General features: G+C 49.7%; 2 protein-coding genes across 7 annotated transcripts in view; both read left to right on the top strand.

The window, feature by feature from the left end:
• Positions 1 to 8,545, top strand: part of Camk2g (calcium/calmodulin-dependent protein kinase II gamma) — a 60,879-nt gene extending 52,334 nt beyond the window's left edge. Inside the window, exons 18-19 of the mRNA XM_013025599.1 lie at positions 1,532 to 1,607; positions 7,469 to 8,545. Coding sequence (XP_012881053.1) covers positions 1,532 to 1,607; positions 7,469 to 7,721 — 329 coding nt within the window. The 3' untranslated portion in view covers positions 7,722 to 8,545. The remainder of the gene's footprint in view (positions 1 to 1,531; positions 1,608 to 7,468) is intronic.
• Ndst2 (N-deacetylase/N-sulfotransferase (heparan glucosaminyl) 2) lies at positions 5,785 to 16,278 on the top strand. Of its 6 annotated transcripts, XM_013025645.1 has the most exons (15): positions 5,785 to 5,898; positions 6,458 to 6,598; positions 9,712 to 11,022; positions 11,244 to 11,331; positions 11,618 to 11,772; positions 11,938 to 12,123; positions 12,564 to 12,692; positions 12,816 to 12,998; positions 13,088 to 13,184; positions 14,253 to 14,376; positions 14,518 to 14,692; positions 14,882 to 15,052; positions 15,145 to 15,254; positions 15,435 to 15,537; positions 15,637 to 16,278. In XM_013025645.1, exons 3-15 carry the CDS (start codon positions 10,018 to 10,020, stop codon positions 15,760 to 15,762), a joined length of 2,652 nt encoding a protein of 883 aa, XP_012881099.1. In that variant the 5' UTR covers positions 5,785 to 5,898; positions 6,458 to 6,598; positions 9,712 to 10,017; the 3' UTR covers positions 15,763 to 16,278. The 6 variants fall into 6 exon arrangements, with proteins under 6 accessions (XP_012881099.1, XP_012881097.1, XP_012881098.1 ...); XM_013025643.1 differs by having other exon boundaries at positions 11,618 to 12,123; XM_013025644.1 differs by lacking the exon at positions 6,458 to 6,598 and having other exon boundaries at positions 11,618 to 12,123.
• The last annotated feature ends 73 nt before the right edge of the window (positions 16,279 to 16,351 follow it).

Below are 16,351 nucleotides of genomic sequence, written 5' to 3'. Positions count from 1 at the left end.
TAAGTCCCACATAATTTAGCTGAAAAAGTCTGTGTTAGCTTAGCTTCCCAGAACTTCAATTTCCATATCTGTGAAGTGGGGGGGAGGGGGTGGGGTGGGAAATGGCACCTGTTTCAAGTGTTGTTAGGAAAAAGAAATGAGAATAGAAGGTCTCCACATGGTGCTTTTCAGGGTTTATGGAAGTTTGTATTTTTAGTTCTGTCTGTGTTCAAGGGTGCCTCACTTTGCTTGTTTTCCTTCTACCTTCTATCCTCAAAGTTTCTAAATGCAGTCCTCTTCACCCACAGGGCCCCCGTCAGGTCCTCTAGGTGGGTGTAACGCGGTTGTATGTTACCTAGATATATCTGCTTGCTTCTGTAGAAAAGCAACAGAGGTTGTTGGCTCCTCTAACCCACTGCTTGCTCACCCAGAGCTGCCCCCCTTGTGATGGTACCTGGGGGTCCCTCCTGGTTGCACTTCAGCCATGCTCTCTGCTCCCACCATGCTCCTTGGTTGTGCTGGCCCAGCACAGTGGTGCTGTTCTAATGCTGGTGCTGTTCTCATGCTTGCATTTGTCTTGCAGCCTCTCACTCCTATGGGGAAAGGCTTATGGTCTGGGTCAGCCCAGGGCTCCAGTTAGGGTTAGCCGAACTCAGTCCATACATTCCTTTAATCTGGCAGTAACCCCTGCTAATAATGATGCTGTTTCTGAGGCCAGGATGTCACCAGCTGTTTCTTGGCTTGGAATGGGGTAGAGAGGGAGGTTCTCCACCTACCTCTGAGCCTGAGCCTTGTCTTGGTTTTCCTCAGGGACACACTCTGGCATGAGAGCTGGTGTGAGATTTATAGCTTTTCTAAGCTTTGTCCAGGGAAAATTGAGCTATCTTTGGTGAGAGATTGTCCAAGGGTGTTTACAGTTGAAATTCTTTATCCCAGAAAAGCCCTGTGGAGGAAGGAGATGAATAGGGTGAAGAGAATTAGGCAGACAATTCCTTCTTAGGATTCCATTCTTTTGGAATCTTCATCCCTAGCTAGATTCTTCTCTCAGACTGGCTGGTGCCCCAAAGCTAGGTTCTGGGCTGCTGAACGAGGGCTAAGACTGTAGGTGGTAACTGAGACCTGACGGAGTGTCTTCCAGTGAGAGAAGTAGGGGGTGGAAACAGCTATATTGGGAGATGCTTCTCAGAGAGGCTAAACCTGCTGGAGATGGATACACAGACTCTGGTAGAACATTCAAGAAGTTCCAGATGCCTCAGCCGTTAAAGACAAGAGTGTTTTCTGTGACCTGGTTGTTGATGGAGAGGCAAAATCCAGAGATCCATGACTAATGGGTGGGCTTTAAGAAAAGGTGGTCAATTGGTTCTGCAGACACCACAGAGAGAATGGAGAGAAAGGTGGGCTTACTCCTGCTAAGGACCTTAAAGACAGAAAAGAGGGATGTCTTTGAAAAAGAGGTACCAGGGGACTCCCTGAAGGATTAAGGAGGGCTCTCTTGTCACTTGGGAGATGGCCAGCAGATAAAGTAGCAGTTTTGTTTTTTTTTCTCCTACAGTGCGAAAACAGGAGATCATTAAGATCACAGAACAGCTGATTGAAGCCATTAACAATGGGGACTTTGAGGCCTACACGTGAGTAAAGAGCCTTTTCTTTGAGACATAGGTCATCTCTCAATATCTTCTCTGCTTCCAAAAAGCAACTGGAACACTGTGGAAATGGCAATTTGGGCATGGACTGTGTTTAAATTAAACCCCAGGACCTTGTCGATTGCTTGTGATTCAGCCAGCCCTGGCATCTGACATTGGGGCAAAAGGGCAGGGCTGAGTGGCTCAGCAGTCAGGCCCTGAAGATTTCAGCTGTCTTCTCAGATGTAACTTACATGGTGCTACTGGACAGACACATTTGAAGAAGAAGGAAGACACACAACTCCTATAGAGGACTAACAGGCTTCTTTTGGAAATTTTTTAAACTTTCTATTATTATTTTTTTGTGTGTGCCTGTCCTGGGGCTTGAACTCAATACCTGGGCAGCACTGTCCCTGGACAGTGCCACTTGAGCCACAGCTCCACTTCCAGCTTTTTGGGTGGTGGTTAATTAGAGATAAGAATCGCACTTTCGCCGGGCGCTGGTGGCTCACACCTGTAATCCTAGCTACTCAGGAGGCTGAGATCTGAGGATCGCGGTTCAAAGCCAGCCCGGGCAGGAGAGATCGTGAGACTCCTATCTCCAATAAACCACCAGAAAACCGGAAGTGGCGCTGTGGCTCAAGTGGTAGAGCGCTAGCCTTGAGCTGAAGAGCTGAGGGACAGCGCCCAGGCCCAGAGTTCAGGCCCCACAACTGGACCCAAAAATAAAATTAAATAAATAAATAGAGTAGCTTCTATTGTCACTATTACTCATGTTTCCCCTCCTTTTGAGTGAGACTAATCTATTGGGGCATCTTGACCTCTGTCATATGAAGAACTGAGATTCTTGGAATGGTTGCTGGAGGGAGGCTAAGACTTAAAAATCAGTACGTACCAGGTGGAAAATTTAGGTACCCAGACCTGACACCCTCCTACCTTCCCCTCCCTGTCTTGCCCCTACAGTCTTGTCTAAGAACAGCAAGCCCATCCATACCACCATCCTAAACCCACACGTGCACGTGATTGGGGAGGACGCAGCTTGCATCGCCTACATCCGTCTCACCCAGTACATCGATGGACAGGGCCGACCACGCACCAGCCAGTCAGAGGAGACCCGGGTGTGGCACCGCCGGGATGGCAAGTGGCTCAATGTCCACTATCACTGCTCAGGGGCCCCTGCTGCACCACTGCAGTGAGCTCAGCCACAGGTGCAACTGGTGGGAAAGGAGGCACTGGGAAGGGCTGGGACAGGTGGGGTTGGAGAGCAAGAGAAGGCTGGGAGGGACAGGAAGAGGAGATCTTAGCCATCTGAGGAATGGCAAAGACTGGGCAATATAGTTTTAACAAGATGATTCCAAGTTGAGTACATGCCAACAAGCTTTCAAAAGCAGGGAAAGAATATCTACCTCTTTTTATTTGAGACTGTTAAATAAGATACTTATATATATAGGTAAGACACAGTTGCTCAAATGTGAGGCAGTGTTATATTTAAACATTAGCTTCTCCCCTATCTGCCTTCTCAGCAGACTTTACTCCATGTGTCATGCTTAGGTCCTAGGAACTCGCCTTGATGTTCTTTGTCCTCTGTTCTGTTACCACCTTCTATCCTGTTTCACAGGGGCATTAGGAGATTCCAGCTGGAGGTCAAACCTTCGCAGCCAGTGGCTCTGGAGGGCCTGAGTGACAGCGGCAGTCCTGTTCGTTTGAGGTTTAAAACAATTAAATTACAAAGCGGCAGCAGCCAATGCACGCCCCTGCATGCAGCCCTCCCGCCCGCCCTTTGTGTCTGTCTCTGCTGTACCGAGGTGTTTTTTACATTTAAGAAAAAGAGGGGGACAAAAGATTGTTTAAAAAAAAAAAAAAAGGAACTGTACCATGATGCGTTTTAAAACCACCAGTAGCCCTTGGGCTGGCAAGAAGACAGGAGTTTTTGTGATGCCCATCCTGGCATGAACAGTGGGCTCAGCCACCGGCCCTGAAGAGGTGAGCTTGGCCTCAGGCCCCCGTGGATTCGAGGGGACCAGACAAGGACTTCTGACAGAGCTTTGGGAGCCATGATGTAATCACAGCCCCGGAGATGGCCTGCTTATCCCAGGATAAGCATGGATTTCTTCAGAACTTGCATAGGCGCCTTGAATGAGCCTGATGAAAACACCATGGCCGTCACAACTACTTGGGAGAGAATGCACAGCTCCCAACCTGCTATGGAGACAGCTGAAAAGCAGTGGCCTCGGGACTGAGGGCCCAGACTTTGCTGTACTGTTGTTCCATGTAGTTTAGAAGGGAAGTGAATTGGTGCTGCAGAAATGTGTTTGCTGCAAAGCCTATGAGGAACCTCGTGTTAGTCTGACATGTACTCACTTACTCATCCATTTCTATAGGATGCACAGTGAACATGGGCCCTGATATTGAGGCCTGACCCCTGCAGATGGAAAGGGAGAGGAGTTGCTGCTTTGCTTCGTGTTTGTTTCTTATTAACTTAGCAAGGAGAGAGCCAGGCCCTGAGTCAGGGCTCCTCTTCATGCCTTTGGCAGTTCTGTTCCTGTGCTGATCTGGACCATCTTTGTCTTGTCTTTTCATGGTGGTGGTCCCCATGCTGACCCTCATCTGGGCCTGGGCCCTCTGCCAAGTGCCCCTGTGGGATGGGAGGAGTGAGGCAGTGGGATAAGAGATGGTGGTTGTTTCTATGCATTTGGGCTGCCCTCAGGGCTGCCTTCCTTCTTACTCTTCCCTTGCTGCACGTCCATCTCGTTCCCTGTCTTTGAGATTGAACTGACTGCTCTGATGAGAAGTGTCCTCTTTGAGGAGGCCTTTTTACTGACCAACTGAAGTATAGACTTACTGCTGGACAATCTGCATGGGCAACACCCTTCCCCCTCACTGCATGAACCCAAAAAAGGTTGTTCAGAGCCAAGGCTCCTACATTCATTGGCCCTCTCTGTGCTCAAGGAGTTCAGCACCTGGAGAAAAAGATCTATACCCTAAGCAGATAACAGAGAAGATAATGAAGGAGCAATTGGTTATGGCCTTGGTTTCCCCAAAAATAACTGTGCATATTTATCTGCACAAATATCTTCACTTTGGGGGAAAAGGTGGGTAGACTCCAGTTCCCTAGACTACCTTCAAGAGTCTCAGGAATTGGGAGAAGAGGCAAAAAGCTATGTGCTGGTGCTTGGATTTAGCCAGCCTCCTCGAGCACCTCATGCATGCTCCAGGCCCCTGGGCCCTGGCCCCTTCCTGCCCTGCAGCCTGCAGTGCCAGCTTGCAGATACCTTCATCACAGGGTTTGGTTTTGCTGGCTTGAAGAAAATGGTCTTAGAGTTCGAGACCCATAGCTTCCTATGGCTGTTCCAGCCTCACTTCTTAGCATTCTTATTATTCTGGGGTTAATGTCAGCATCTATAGATGATAGACTATTAAAAAAAAAAGTCACCTTTTAAACAGGAAATGGAAGGCATTTGGTGCAGAATTTTTGCATGATGACATAGAGATAATTTAAAAATAGTGTTTGTTCTGAATGTTGGTAGACCCTTCATAGCTTTGTTACAATGAAACCTTGAAGATATTTAATAAAATAACCTTTAAACAGTCCATTGTGTTAACTGCTGTTGGAGGCTTATGACCAGGATTTGAGCAGCTTGTGTTACAAACTTTCCAATGAAGAGATGTATCTTCTCCCATTCCCTTTGGATCCTTAGGGGAAAAAAACTTCTCAAAAGTCTTCAGTTTCGACTTGTCCACAGCTGCGGAGGCGTGCCTGGCGTGGAGAAGACCGGGCTCTTAATTGGTGGACTGAGGTTCTCACCACACACATACACCCCCAGGCCCACCCACATATCAGGCTAGCCACGCCCTCACCCCCCGCCTTTAGTGGGCCGGCCCGGTTCCCCCTCCGCTAGGCTAAGTGGGCCAGCCCTCGACCCGCCCCTGCTCGTGGGCCGTGGCGCCTGACGCTCTCCAGACTGTGCCATCGGGCGACCAGTTGTGGGGGGCATTGCGGACGGAGGCAAAAACAACTTGGAGGCCGTGGCTCGGCCGAGCGGCTGCGAAAGGTTGTGTGGTTTCCCCCGCACGTCGGTCGCGCGGCCGTCACGCTCGGAGCCTGCGGGGACCACGAGCGGCAGCGCGCTGTCCCCCCCTCGGCAGGAGCGGTGGTAGGGTCCGGCTGCGGCAGAGCGTTCGCTCGGAGATGGCGGAGCGGCCGCGGCGCGGCCCGAGGCCCCGAGAGCAGGGAAGCTGGGCAGCCCCGGGACGCGGCGGAGCCCGGGGACAGCAGGGACGCCGCCCACTCCGCCGGGTGAGCCTCCCTTGAGGACAGCAAGCCCCACACACAGTGGGGGCCCCCCCAGTTCCTCCGCTCACAGACTCGCCGCTGAGTGTGACCATTGCGGAGTCGCCCCGGGCGGCCCCTCGCCCGCGCGTCCCTTCCACCACCGCCCTCACGCCCGCCTCGCCCCGCCAGCCCGCCCGCTCAGCGCGGTGCCTGCTTCCCGGTCACCCCAGGCGCCTCTGCCCCTTACCCCTACCCCTGGAGTGCCCCCCGTCCGGGCTCTTTTATCTCCACCCTGACCTCGTGTTTCCTCACCAAGTTCGCTCCCCTGGTGAACCGGCTCCAACTCGGCTCTGCTGGTGTCCGAGTGCGGACCCTTCTGCGCCCCGGGTGCTATTGCTTGCAGCTCGGCAGCCGGCCCCGTGGTTTCTCCCGTCTCAAAAACCTTCCACTGCTGCACGCAGACACACACACACACACACACACACACACACACACTTTCCTCCCCTCACAGCCACCCTCCTACCCCACGCCCCATCCCAATGGCTCCCTTCTCGCCCCTTGGCTAAATCGCTGTTTCTTTTAGGTATGAAGCTGAAATGTAGTGGTTAACAGCATGGGGGATCTGGAGCTTGACAGGCCTGATTTTGAACCCCAGTTCCTCCACTGACTGAGCTGTGTGATCCCGGGCAAGTTACTAAGCCTCTCAGCTTCAAGTTACTTTTGGGTAAAATGGAAATAATAATAGTACTGTCCATTTCCTACTTCTTAGGGCTGGTGTAGAGATTAAATTCAGATGCTTCTTGACTTATGGAGAGAGAAGTGATAAATTTATCCTAAGCTGGACATGCTAAGTCAAGAATATACCTTACCTACTGAGTGTGATAGTTTTTAGCTGCTACTCAGTATACTGTAGTGTCAGTTGCTCAACCTCCTGATGATTCAGCTGACTGAGAGATGCCACTGCTCAGCATCATAAGAGAGTATCATACTGCATATCCACCAGCCCGGGGGGGGGGGGGGACTCAAAAATCAAGATGCTGGGGAAGCAAATCCGGGGTAGAACATGTACCTAGCATTCACAAGGTCCTGGATGTAAAATCCAGCACCAAAAAAACAAAATGTAGTAGGGTTCATTTGAAGTATGGTTTATACTGAATGCTTATGATTTTCACACCATTGTATATCTCCATCAGCAACCATGTATATGTATAGCTCTTGGAAGAATGCCTGACAGATAGTTAGCTCTCAACAAATATTAACTATTGGGGCTGGGAAGGTGTCTCAGTGGTAGAGTGCTTGCCTTGCATGCATGAGGCCCTGGGTTTGATTCCTTAGTACCACATAAGCAGAAAAAGCTGGAAGTGGGGCTGACGCTCAAGTGGTAGAGCGCTCGCCTTGAGCTGAAGAGCTGAGGGACAGCGTCCAGGCCCAGAGTTCAAGCCCCATGACCGACAAAAAAAAAAAAAGAATTGCACTTTCCTGCCTGGGCTGGCTTCAAACCGCACTCTTAGATCTCAGCCTCTTGAGTAGCTAGGATTATAGGCATGAACCACTGGTGCCTGGTTTGATTGTATTTATTTATATTTTCCTGCAGGAAGATCTGTGACCCAGGCCTCACTTCCTTTGAGCCTGAGGCCCTCGGTAACCTGGTGGAGGGAATGGATTTCCATAAGTTTTACTTTGAGAATCGTGAGTGGGTTCGTGCTGCTGATATACTCCTGCCTGCCCCTTCACCCTTGGCCTTTGTCTCCTCCTCACCTCCTCCTCACCCCAGTTGCTCATTTTTCCTTTACTTGACCTTCCTGCTATATCCCGCTGTGTCTGCTTGCCTCTTTGTGCCCCACTAGCCTTGTGCCCTAATGGTCATAAACTTCCACCTTCAAAGGCCCTATTCTTGTTCCCTGCCTAAGAGCAGTGTCTGTCATTACAGCCTGGGTGACTGTATGTCTTTCGGCCTCACCTCCTTCCAAGACTTCCAAGATTGCACACCCTTCACAATTAGGTTGAGACCATTTGAACCAAATAATCATGACGCTCTGTCTCCAGGTTTCACAGTAAAGGAAATTAAAACCAGGTTGAGAATGTGCAAGCAATGGCACTGATAGTGAGTGTGGGATCAGAAATTGGGGTTAGGATTCCTCATGAATATTGAAGGAGGCAGGGAGCTTGCGGGGAGAGCAGGGAATGTATTTTGGATAGCTCACAAGTCCCAGGGGATAAGATTTGAATTGTCCTCTCCAGTCCTCCATTTTCCTCCTCTCGCCCCCTTTATCCTGGGCCTTTCCCATTCTGCCTTGAGCTTATTTTGTGGTTGTTTTCTCCCCCTGACTCTCACTCTTACCCTGAGATACCCATGTAAACCCCCAGCTATCCATATAGTGCTATTAGCCAGAAACTTCCTTTGTTTTTCTCCCAGAGGACCCTAGGACCTCTGAGGATTTCCTGAGCTGCCTACTTTGGTGATTTTATTTTGACTCTGGTGCTTTTTTTTTAAGTCACAGATCCGTTTTGAGTCCTTCATTTTGTGCTGTATACAGCCCTAGTCAAGAACAAATCACCTTTATGAAATTGAAACATCAGACTAACAAAGGTAGAAAGACCACAGACATTTATTAGAGCCACATGGTTCCGAATTTAAATAAATGAGTTGGAGATATTATTTAGTCTCTTTGAGTTTCTTGCCTTCTTATAATGGAAATATCCAGCTCATGCATGTAAACCTCCAGCCCACTGCCTGATTAAAAAGAGTAGCGGGCTGGGAAGGTGGCTCAGTGGTAGAGCGCTTGCCTTGCATGCTTACAGCGCCACTTCCGGTTTTCTGGTGGTTTATTGGAGATAGGAGTCTCACGGTCTCTCCTGCCCGGGCTGGCTTTGAACCGCGATCCTCAGATCTCAGCCTCCTGAGTAGCTAGGATTACAGGCATGAGCCACCAGCGCCCGGCTCTTAAAACTGTTTTCTGATCACTATGCCTTTATACTTTCTAATTGGCTAGCTATGACTTACGCTCATATTGCTCTCTGTCATCTGCTACTGGTTTGCTCTGTTTTTGTAACTGGACTGAACCTCTCATATTTTTGTAAGCTGAGCTCTTTAGGATTAGAGATGCCATTCCACTTTGACTAAGTTAGGAAAGATAACTAGAATGGATAGGAAGAAATACGCTCTGGACCCTGCTTTTGGCTTTGCACATGTATTAGTGACATAACCTGTTCTGGAGCTATGGAAAAAGTGAAGGGTAAGAGGTAATTTTTCACAAACAGTAGAAAAGAGAGTCTGCAAATTCTGGGTTAAGCTGCTAATAGAATAATAATTAGCCCATCTCTTTCCTTTTGAGTACCCCTACCATAATGTCCACATGACTGCAAGTTCGTTAGTCTGTTAGATATATCGTTGAATTAGGTTGATGTGGAAGATAAACAGACTCACGAGTTTCCTCTGATCTGATGTTGCATTGGGCCACGAGACTTCTGGGGTTTTCTATCCATTTCTTACCAAAAGACCAGAGTTCTTGCAGGCTGGACAACTAATTGGTTGTGGGATAGGAACTTGCAGTGAAAGCCTGTTTTCAGTCTCCCTGGCGGTCTGACCTCTGCAGAGGGCCTCTTCCAGCACTTGAGTTTGCTTTTCCAGCTTGAGCTTAAGAAAATTTGAACATTCACATGTGGGTTCCATGACAGCTAAGGTATGTGTTCTTCTATAGGAGATAATCCCCCTCCTTTGCTTTGAGAACAAATCATCAAGGGAGCGGGAAGTAAGAGAGATGGGCTGAGGAGGAGAATGGATTAATGATAGACTTTCAGGGGCAGAAGTAATCCATCCCTTTCTATGTCTTACAGATTGTGGAGGCCAAGCTTGTGCACTTTGCTGATTTGTGATGTGAGAAGCTTTATCAGAGCCAAGGAAGCTAGATTTGCAGCGTGAAGCCATGGTCCAGGAGGCCATGGTGACTTGAGACTGCTGCTTCTTCCTTTTCTACTCTAGAATAAATGGACTTGGTTCCCATCTCTTCAGGAAATTGACCCTGAGTGAATCCCTTTCCCCTATTTTCCTATCCTTCTACTCACCCAAGAAAACTCTATCCTAGCGACTCCCACCTCCCATCCCCAGAGGTGGTCCCTTATTCCTCCTTTATTTCCCTCGCCATGCTCCAGCTGTGGAAGGTGGTACGCCCAGCTCGGCAGCTGGAACTGCACCGCCTCATACTGCTGCTGATTGCTTTCAGCCTTGGCTCCATGGGCTTCCTGGCTTACTATGTGTCCACTAGCCCCAAGGCCAAGGAACCCCTACCCCTGCCCTTGGGAGACTGCAGCAGCAGTGGGGCAGCTGGCCCTGGTCCTGCAAGACCTCCAGTCCCTCCTCGGCCTCCCCGGCCTCCAGAAACAACTCGAACTGAACCTGTGGTCCTTGTGTTTGTGGAGAGTGCATACTCACAGCTAGGGCAGGAGATTGTGGCCATCTTGGAGTCAAGTCGTTTTCGTTACAGCACTGAGCTGGCACCTGGCCGAGGGGACATGCCCACATTGACTGATCATACCCGTGGCCGCTATGTCTTAGTCATATATGAGAACCTGCTTAAGTATGTCAACTTGGATGCGTGGAGTCGGGAACTGCTAGACCGCTACTGTGTGGAATATGGCGTGGGCATCATTGGCTTTTTCCGAGCCCATGAGCATAGTTTACTGAGTGCCCAGCTCAAGGGCTTTCCCATTTTTCTACACTCAAACTTGGGGCTCCGGGACTACCAAGTGAATCCTTCTGCCCCCCTCCTGCATCTCACCCGCCCCAGCCGCCTGGAGCCTGGGCCACTGCCTGGTGATGACTGGACCATTTTCCAGTCCAATCACAGTACTTATGAACCCGTGCTTCTTGCCAACCTTCGGCCAGCTGAGCCTCCTGTGCCAGGACCTGTGCCTCGTCGAGCCCACCTTCCTACTGTGGTACAGGACCTGGGGCTTCACGATGGCATCCAGCGGGTACTCTTTGGCCATGGACTTTCTTTCTGGCTTCACAAACTGGTTTTTGTTGATGCTGTTGCATACCTCACTGGCAAGCGCCTCTGCCTGGACCTTGACCGCTACATCCTGGTAGACATCGACGACATCTTCGTGGGCAAAGAAGGTACTCGCATGAAAGTGGATGATGTTGAGGTCAGTCTTTATTTTTCTCTTTGCATTTCTTTCTGTAAAATTACTTAAATATCTGTCCTTATAAGTTGTTCGAGCTTTGGTCTGTCCAGCTCTTGCCATGATTCTGAGCTTATGGAAAGGCATACTCCTGCCCTTTGTAGGCAGGAAGAAATTTATTTTTCATGTATCTTCGACTCAGTCTGTTTCCTCCTGATTTCTCATGTCTCTGCTACTCTTCTCAGGCTCTGTTGACCACCCAGAACAAACTCAGGACCTTAGTCCCTAACTTCACCTTCAACCTGGGTTTCTCGGGCAAGTTCTACCATACTGGTGAGTTTATTCTCCTGTACATTCAGCATAGCATTATTGGTTTGATGTGTACCTTCATTGCTTATCTCTCTGGGAAGACTGGTTGAAGAAAAGGGGCATAGTTGGGAGCTGATGGTGGGCTTGCATTTTGCCTTAGTGATGGGAAAAACAAGTTGGCAGTAGGGCAAATAGAAAACCTGGGGTTGGAGGAGTCAGTAGCATTCCAAGGAGGGAAGGTGGTGTGTTGTAATAGCACAAAGGACAGAGGGCTGACTGGCTGTGGTCAGTGGTCAGTATGTGGTCACAGGGACAGAGGAGGAGGATGCGGGGGACGACATGCTGCTGAAGCACCGCAAAGAGTTCTGGTGGTTCCCCCACATGTGGAGCCACATGCAGCCACACCTGTTCCACAATCGCTCTGTGCTGGCCGACCAGATGAGGCTCAACAAACAGTTTGCTTTGGTGAGACCCTTGGATCTCTTCTCTACAGTTTCTCCCAGAATGAATTCCTCCTTTCAAATTTCCCCTACCGTTTCGAATTTTCTTTCTGTGGAGGCATCCCCGCCCTCTCTATCCTATACTCCCCAAACCTCACCAGGTCCTGGTGAGAGTCTATGCCATTCCCAGGAGCATGGGATTCCCACGGATCTGGGTTATGCTGTGGCCCCCCACCACTCGGGCGTGTACCCCATCCACACGCAGCTCTATGAGGCTTGGAAATCTGTGTGGGGCATCCAAGTGACCAGCACTGAGGAGTACCCCCATCTCCGCCCCGCCCGCTACCGCCGTGGCTTCATTCACAGTGGCATCATGGTGAGGGACTCCCACTACAACCCCCCCCGATTAGTCTCCAGCTGCTTTGACTTGTGACTTGTCCAAGTTCATGCTCATAGTAAGGGGTAAAAATCTGAAAGCCCATGGGTTGGGAATGTGGTTTAGTGGTAGAGTGCTTGCCTAGCATGCATGAAGCCCTGAGTTCAATTCCTCAGTACCACAGAAACAGAAAAGGCTGAAAGTGGTGCTATAGCTCAGGTGGTAGAGTGCTAGCCTTGAGCAAAAGAAAAGAAGGTCATGGACAGTGCCCAGGCCCTGAGTTCAAGTGCCAAGACTGGCAAAAAAAAAAAAAATCAGGAAAGCCCTTTTATTATTATAACCATAGACTGGGCCTTCTAGAAACCCAGAGAATCTCGCTGCTTCACATTGTACTGTACAAATCTCATCTCAACTGTCTCTGTTGCTTGTTTTTCCTCCAGGTTCTCCCCCGGCAAACATGTGGTCTCTTTACTCATACAATCTTCTATAATGAGTATCCTGGAGGCTCCCGTGAGTTAGACCGGAGCATCCGAGGTGGAGAGCTCTTTCTGACAGTGCTGCTTAATCCGGTAAGGTGCAGAGAGGAAGGGCTGGAAAATTGGCAAGCTGAAGTATTTGCAGGCCAGGGGCTGGGGGTTGATGGTGAGGTAGAGTAGCCTCTCCAAATCTGACATGAAGATGCCTTATTACAGATCAGCATCTTTATGACCCATTTGTCCAATTATGGAAATGACCGGTTGGGTCTGTACACCTTTGAGAGCCTGGTACGCTTCCTCCAGTGCTGGACACGGCTGCGCCTACAGACCCTTCCTCCCATCCCTCTTGCACGAAAGTACTTTGAACTTTTCCCTCAGGAGCGAAGCCCCCTTTGGCAGGTAAAAGTGGAGCTCAGGCTGAAGAGAGGCCTGATGGGGGTGGAGTGTAAGAGAGGCCTTCCTTATCAGATTCTTGGCCTCACCTTCAGAATCCCTGTGATGATAAGAGGCACAAAGATATCTGGTCCAAGGAGAAAACCTGTGATCGACTCCCCAAGTTCCTCATTGTGGGACCCCAGAAGACAGGTAAATTATCCTTTAACACCTTACTTGCTCTGCCTTTATAAACCCAAACTCCTTTTGCCAAAGAGCTCCCACAGGTCCCAGTGGCTCATGCCTAGAATGCTAGCCAGCTACTCAGGAGGCTGAGATCTGAGGATTGCAGTATGAAACCAATCTGGGCAGGAAAGTCCTTGAGACTCTTTTTTTTTTGGTCGGTCATGGGGCTTGAACTCTGGGCTTGGGCACTGTACCTGCACTCTTCAGCTCAAGGTGAGCGCTCTACCACTTGAACCACAGCACCACTTCTGGTTTTCTAGTTGTTTATTGGAGATAAGAGCCTCACAGACTTTCCTGCCCGGACTGGCTTTGAACCACAATCCTCAGATCGCAGCCTCCTGAGTAGCTAGGATTACAGGCGTGAGCTACCAGCACCCCACTTTCTTGAGACTCTTATCTCCATACAGAAATGGAGCTGTAGCTCTAATGGTACAACACTAGCCTTGAGCAAAAGTTTAGGGACAGCACTCAGGCCCTGAGTTCAAGCCCCAGTAGAGGCACCAAAACAAACAAAAACTCCCTTCTCTTACTCACTCAATGTAAATCTAATCTCGAGATAGAGATTCTCAAATCTAGTTGTTTATCAGAATTTGGGGGTTTATGTTATTTTTTTTGCTCTGTTTTTACTGTACTGGTGACCAAACTCATGGCTTTGCATAGGCAAGTGCTACACCACTGAGCTCCATGGGTTTCCAGCCCTCATCCATGGAGTTTTGTTTTTTTTTTTTTTTAATTTCATTTATTTATTTATTTTTGTCAGTTGTGGGGCCTGAACTCTGGGCCTGGGCACTGTCCGCAGCTCTTCAGCTCAAGGCTAGCACTCTATGTGGACTTTTTAAAGATCAAAGGGTTTTGATACACAGTCAAGGCTGAGAGCCGTTGTTTTAACCCTTTACTTGGCCTCTCTGTTTCCTTCTCTCACTGTAGCTTGGCCATAAGGGATTATTACTATACAAAGTGATGATTTCTTACTTTCTTCAAACTCATGCTGTTCAGTGGCTTCTTTCCTACAAAGGTCTGGTCTTTCCTATTTAGGCACTACAGCAGTTCACTTCTTCCTGAGCCTGCACCCAGCAGTTACTAGCAGCTTTCCTAGCCCCAGCACCTTTGAGGAGATTCAGTTCTTCAGTGGCCCCAATTACCACAAGGGTATTGACTGGTGAGATTGGGACCATTTTTTTTTTTTTAATGTTTCTCAGAGTATTTCCTTCTCCAAAAATAACCCCACTTAGCTTCAGTTAGCAGACATCAGGCTTCTTCACTCTGAAAACCTCTGCCTTTTTCCTATGTTACTTGCTAGGTACATGGATTTCTTCCCTGTTCCTTCCAATGCCAGCACTGATTTCCTGTTTGAAAAAAGTGCCACCTACTTTGACTCAGAGGTTGTACCACGGCGGGGAGCTGCTCTCCTGCCGAGAGCCAAGATCATCACTGTGCTCACCAACCCTGCTGACAGGGCCTACTCCTGGTACCAGGTCTGCCCGAGGCTAGGGATACATTGGGCCTGAGAGGGAGGTAGTGACTGCTAAGAGACAGAAAGGAGGGTAGGAAAATGAAACTAGTGCTTTAGGGAGTGGTGCCTGTACTGTCACCAGGCAAGGAATAAGGGCAAAATCATTCTGTCCAGTCACCAGTCCTTGCCCTTCCTGTTCTTTGTCCTCTAGCACCAGCGAGCACATGGAGACCCAGTTGCTCTGAACTATACCTTCTACCAGGTGATTTCAGCTTCTACCCAGGCCCCTCTGGTACTTCGTTCCCTGCAGAACCGCTGTCTTGTCCCTGGCTACTATTCTACCCACCTGCAACGTTGGCTGACTTACTACCCCTCTGGACAGGTACAACCCTCCAAGAGCCCCCATTGGGGTTCCCATTCCCTTCAGCCCAGAGGCTTAGGAATATAGAGGGAACCACATCCCTGTCCCTTTAGTTGCTGATTGTGGATGGGCAGGAGCTGCGTACCAATCCAGCAGCCTCAATGGAGAGCATCCAGAAGTTCCTGGGTATCACACCCTTTCTGAACTACACACGGACCCTCAGGTGGGAGAGCATGACCCAGGGGAGGAAGGTCTGGGGGAAATGGGGAAGTAGGTTGTTAATCTGTGTGGACCAGACCTGGATTGTCTCGCATGGCGAGACATGTATCCCTATGACTGAGAAGGGGTAGTGCGCATTTACGGGGCTCTTCTCTGCCACCCACAGCCTGTTCCTGTTGAACAGGTTTGATGAAGATAAAGGCTTTTGGTGCCAGGGACTTGAAGGTGGTAAGACTCGCTGTCTTGGTAAAAGCAAAGGCCGGAAGTACCCAGACATGGACACACAGGTGAGTGAAAGCCCTGGGCATGGTACCTGTTCTACCTCTTGGGTGTGAGTCTGTCCCTCTCCTTACTGTTTGTTTCTGCCTCCGTGTTTCTCCTGTCAGTCCCGCCTTTTTCTTATGAATTTTTTCCGGAACCATAACCTGGAGTTGTCGAAGCTGCTGAGCCGGCTTGGACAGCCAGTCCCTTCATGGCTACGGGAAGAACTACAGCATTCCAGTGTGGGCTGATGTCCCAGCCCTCCTATACCAGCAAAAAGCCCCCTACTTCCCTCTGGGGCAAGCCCAGAGCAGGGCCCACAAGGGGGGGTTAGTGTGGCCTGCCCCCGCCCCCTTCTACCTCAGTGGCCCCCATGGCTGGGATGGCTGAGAAGGGAAGGGCATGCCTTTCCCATAGCTCTGGGGCATACTAAAGGGGCTTCCCTTGGTACTCCATATCATGGTACTGGGTACCTTTGACCAATGAACTTGAGAGGTGGGGAGGAGTAAGAGGTTCCCAGGAAGAGTATAGAATGTATTAGTCCAGTGGTTTTTCCTCTTTATCCCCAGCAGTGTATCTGTCTGGACCTGGCTATGGGAGGGACCCCTTGCTGTTGCCCCTTTACTTGGGCAGTGGGATCTACCTGTGGCCCGGCCTCCCTAGTGTCATTCACATTGAATGGGGATGAGGTCGGACAGTGGCTCACCGAGCTGAGTATGAGCCCTAGCTTTGGGCCAGAAATGTCCTTAATAAACATCCTTATTTTTCTGTTTTGTCTGCCTCACTGGAGAAAAGCCTAGAGTAAAGCAGGTATCAGATGTCTTCCCCTTCTCCCTGGGG

This window comes from Dipodomys ordii, unplaced genomic scaffold, assembly GCF_000151885.1.
Source record: "Dipodomys ordii isolate 6190 unplaced genomic scaffold, Dord_2.0 Scaffold86, whole genome shotgun sequence".
NCBI classification, from domain to species: domain Eukaryota; kingdom Metazoa; phylum Chordata; class Mammalia; order Rodentia; family Heteromyidae; genus Dipodomys; species Dipodomys ordii.
Note: the sequence above shows the minus strand (reverse complement) of the source record. Positions and strands in the feature narration are given on the sequence as shown.